Source organism: Astatotilapia calliptera, chromosome 6 (assembly GCF_964374335.1).
Source record: "Astatotilapia calliptera chromosome 6, fAstCal68.1, whole genome shotgun sequence".
Taxonomy (NCBI): domain Eukaryota; kingdom Metazoa; phylum Chordata; class Actinopteri; order Cichliformes; family Cichlidae; genus Astatotilapia; species Astatotilapia calliptera.
Window position 1 is genome coordinate 40,870,816 of NC_137427.1, and position 4,757 is coordinate 40,875,572.

Here is a 4,757-nt window from a genome sequence, read left to right on the forward strand (position 1 = left end):
CCAACCTCAGCAACAGGACCACTCTCTGCACTTACCACATTTTTTTGCTCTTGGAACTGTCTTTATTACACCTATTTTAGAAATAAGGGTCAGTACTACAGGCAGAAACATGGCTGTGCCATGGGTTCCCCAGTTTCATCGATTTTGGCCAACCTGCAAATGGTAGAAGTGGAAAAGGGGGCTTTGTTATCCTACCATGGAACACCAACAAGCTTTGGATCAGGTATGTGGATGACACCTGGAGAAAATCAAATCTCAGGACATACCACAATTCACTGATCACATTAACACGGTGGGTCAACACAGCAAGTTCACCAGGGAGGATGCGAAAAATGGCAGGTTGGCCTTCATAGACCGTGAGATTTACAACAGTAATGTGGACATTTAAAAGCTGATGTGTGCCTTAAACCTACGGACACGGATCAGTATTTAATGTCTGACTCTCATCATCCACTGGAGCACAAACTGGGTGTCATCAGGACGCTACAACACTAACCCTTAGTGATCCCTTGTGTGTCAGGAGAATCACACAATCACAATTGAGACGCGTTTTCTCTAAACACTGCATCTCTCTGGCTTTTAACTCTTTCGTCCTGACCCCAAAACAGTTAGAAATCCATAAGTTTCAGGTTTTCTAACTGTTAAACTGGGGTTAAACTGACCTCCCAGCCCACTGTTCATTCAGTGGTGCTAGTTTCAGTCGTTGTGCAAATGTATTGTTTATAAGGTTGTGTAAACCTGCAGTCAGCTGAGACTGAAGAAGCCTGGATAAATAATGAAATATTTCTCCCACTGAAAACGCTACGTCCAGATGAACAGAATCAACTTTAATAAAGACAGTAAATAAAGACCAGCATGCAATTCATATCATTTGTTCCCTTTAAGTCCAGTTTGGCTCTTGAACAGCTAGATGGTCCTTTCCAGTATCTGTTTACACTGGCATGTGGTGTGTTTGCTTTATCAGAGATTGCTACTGCCCTCTGCTGCTAGAAAAGATATTACATGTAGTGTTGAGGAAAAAAAACACACAAGACTTGATGTGTACTAAGATCAAAACAGGAACCAAGAGAAGCTAAAGTTTTCTATTGCGCTGGAGAGTTGGATGATAGTTAAGTTGGCTGGGTCTGGTTTAGGACAATTGTCACCCAGTGGATTTGAGCTCTGGACACATTTTTGCTTCTATATTTTCTATTTTTATGGACTCTACATCTTTGGAACTGGATAGGCTGGCAGCTCTGGTGATCTTGGTGAGCGTTTCCTCGTACGGTGGAGGCAGGTAGACCATAACAAAGACTCCATCGGATCCATCAGAGCTGGTGCTGGCGTGGCGCTCGGCGTTCTTGGTCAGAGAGGACAGAAACTCAACGCTGCTCTCTGCATCCTCAAGGTCAAGAGTGATGATGTTAGCCAAGCTTAGTTTACTGTGTGAATAACAGCAGTATATCAGACCAACCAGGACAGCCAGCAGGAGGACGGAGACAATTGGAAGGATAATGTAAACCACCAGCTCCACACTTTCTGGAAATCCTAATTCGAGTCCATAAAAACTGTTGTCCTAGAGATCAGCAAAGAAGAATTCATGATATATTTGTCAGCACTGTCAGAACTTCCATAGTCATCTATAAGCACATTCATGTAAGAGATGTGCAAATTAATGCAGATTGCTAATGATGTACAGGTAAGTATATAACCTTATACCCCCCCCCCCCCCCTCCCAAAAACCCCCAAAAGATTTTATTCACAATAAAACATTAAAAACAAATCAAATGTTTAAACTGAAAAAATGTACCATTTAACCAAAAAACAGCCCTCATTCACTAACAGTGCATAAATTATGTGTCAGAATGTTTCATTTACAAATTGTTGAATTATTACAGTTTGTATTTTATGAACAAATTTGTACAAACAAAAGGAACCTGGCTGTCTCGTAGTAGAATACTGCTACTACTACAACTGCTGTAATAATCCATCCAGCCAGCCATTCTCTTCCACTTATCCTTTTCAGGGTCGCCGGGGGGCTGGAGCTTTTCCAGGGCAAGAGGCGGGGTACACCCTGGACAGTTAGCCAGTCTGTCACAGGGCTAACACATAGAGACAGACAGACTTTCGTACTAAGATTCACACCTGTGGGCAATTTATAATAAGCAGCAGCTGTTTCTGCAGTGAGATAACATTGATTTCATTTTAGATTAAGCTGTCCCACCTGCACATCTGCAGTGCTGATCACTCATAACCCTGAGACGGTTTGATCCAGAAACAAAGGGTGATTCTACAGCCCTCCAGCTTTGAGAGAACAACGTGTGAAGAAACATGTTCTTCTTACGTTCACTCATAGTGTCCCTAATTCCTGTTGCCTCACTTTTTCTAGCAATTAGTTAGTGCTGCCTGGATAGGCAACAGGAAAGTGAGGCAACTCTGCATTTCACAGAGTTACATGTTGGCGCTATATAAAATAAAATTGAATTCAATTGAATTGAATTGAACATATAACAGGTGAAAATTAAATCAGATTAACTGAAAAAAAATGAGTTGACTTAAATAAAAAAACCTTTAATTTAACTGTAGCATAAAAGTATTTATTAAACATAACAGCTGCAACTTTGAGCTTAATGTAAAAATCTGTTTCCTTAACAACCAACATCTGCTATCATCAAAGCAGCAGAGGAGCCAGTAACTCATCTTAAGGTGTTATGGTGTTATTCCAACAGATGTTGGCTCTGCAGCATCAGTGCTGGAATAACTCATATCTTAAAATTATAACATTTAATTTAAAAACAAGGATACACAAAAATAAGCTAGGTGAGAAATGTTTCTTTCATTCATTATTATTATTATTAGTACGGTAGTAGTTGTTGTTGGGGGAGCTTTAATATAAAGGATTAATTTGTCAGATTTACACAGCTGAACTCTACACACCTGCTGCTCTGATGTTGAAGGAGATCCTGTCACCCAGTCATACGACTCTCTGCCTGCTGGTCCAAACCTCATCCAGCTGCTATCCAGTAGCCCCCGCATGATGCTGAGGTGTGTGTGATTGATGTTGGATGGTGAAATATATGTTTACAGAGTAAAGACTGGCTCGAGCTGTTGGTCCGGATGTTTCGGGAGTAAACAAAGCTGAGAGCAGGGCGGAGATTGGGGGGGCTGCTGATTGGGGGGGAGGAGGGTGCTTGGAGTCCGGTGAAATGAGTAAAACTGGGGTCAAACGGTTGGTGGGAGGGGCCACATGCTAAGCAGCTGCTCACATGCTCGCACATGCAGGCTTTATACTCCAGCCGGCCTTATAAGAATATTAAGTATATATGAGCGTGTGTGTGAAAAGCTTGGTTACATAAAAAGGCAGGGCTTCACTTTACATCAAACCTCAGACACATGGACATAATCGAGAAATAAATCAATCTGAGAGTGAAGTTACACACCTGTTACAAACTATTTGTGTATTACTATTTATTGCTACAAAATGATAAAACATTCATGCATTTATCCATTTTCTTAATCATTTGTCCGAGCCAAGGGGTGCTTTTAGAAATATTTGCTAATTTAGTTAAAGTGTAAAATAGAATTCCCTTATTCCAAGTTTTGTCAGCCTTAATTCAGCCATTTTTACAGCAGTTACAGTTTTAAGTCTTCTTTGACAAGCTTTGGACGCCTTCATGTGGGCGGCATCGACACCAGCATCACATGTGAAGATCCTCTCAGAGTCTGTTTCAGACTTCACAGATGATAAGAAGTCTTGTGTCCCCTGGAGATGAAGCCTGACTTTCAACCCAGGTTTATAAATCCGCAGACTCGTTGCTCACTCTGGTTTAAATCCCCAACAGGCCTTCAGTCAGGGGATATAAAGCAGCCATCAAGCTCTGACTGATGATGGTGCTTATACAGATGAGCATGAGAGTGATCACTTTGAATTTAATACACCTGAGCTCTCTTTGTTCTAGAATGTCGTGCCTATGTGTTTATATACAACTTTTTTGGAGCAAAGTATCATTAAATATTCTGTTTCATTTTCAAAGAGATTTTCCTAGTCTGTCAATTCAGTTGAATTCAACTTTATTTAAACCACAGTCATTCACAGTTGCCTCAAGCCAGTTTATACCGTAGATCCTAGCATGATGGATGCTACAGAGTTTAATGAATAAAAACTTGGCGACAGTCTGTAGGTCTCTTCAGTATTATTAAGTAGTGAAAGTTATGAATTACAAAAGTATCCCATTACATTGTTACATTGTGACATTACATTATTATGCCTTTGTGTTGTCTCATATGCTACATGAGTACTATAGCATAGGTATAGAAGTACCACCTATGTGATAGATATATTAATAGATTTTATGTTAACTCATTCACTGCCAGCCATTTTCAAACGTATGCTTTCAATTGACGTCTATAGACGTCAATGGCAGTGAATGAGTTAATAGATTAAATATCCTAATACTTAAGTAAAGCACCTCAAGTACATAAGTAGGAGACTTCAACCTTAAAAACTCACCTGTGGACTCTGAAGTAGGAACTGACTTGGATTGGCAGGTTAATATTAAAATTAATATTAATATTAAAATTCAAAGTGTGTAACAAGGTCATCAAGAGGCAAGACTAGGAAATGGAGTCAAAGTTGTTCACACCTTCACTGATGTACATTTTTTCTTGCAAAGTGCAAGCACTTAGGGAAGTGTATTTGTGTATGTTTCCAGTTTCCTTGAGTATTAATCTTTCTGTTGGCTTACAGGAAGAAAGTGTTGCAGTCTGACACTGGGGAC

At 40.1% G+C, this 4,757-nt stretch overlaps 1 protein-coding gene across 1 annotated transcript; it reads right to left on the reverse strand.

The window, feature by feature from the left end:
• Positions 1–812: 812 nt before the first annotated feature.
• On the reverse strand, positions 813–3,132 carry smim28 (small integral membrane protein 28). Its single transcript, XM_026169388.2, has 2 exons — positions 2,917–3,132; positions 813–1,555 (listed from the first exon to the last, which is right to left on the reverse strand). Exons 1-2 carry the CDS (start codon positions 3,013–3,015, stop codon positions 1,142–1,144), a joined length of 513 nt encoding a protein of 170 aa, XP_026025173.1. The 5' UTR covers positions 3,016–3,132; the 3' UTR covers positions 813–1,141.
• Between the last annotated feature and the right edge of the window lie 1,625 nt (positions 3,133–4,757).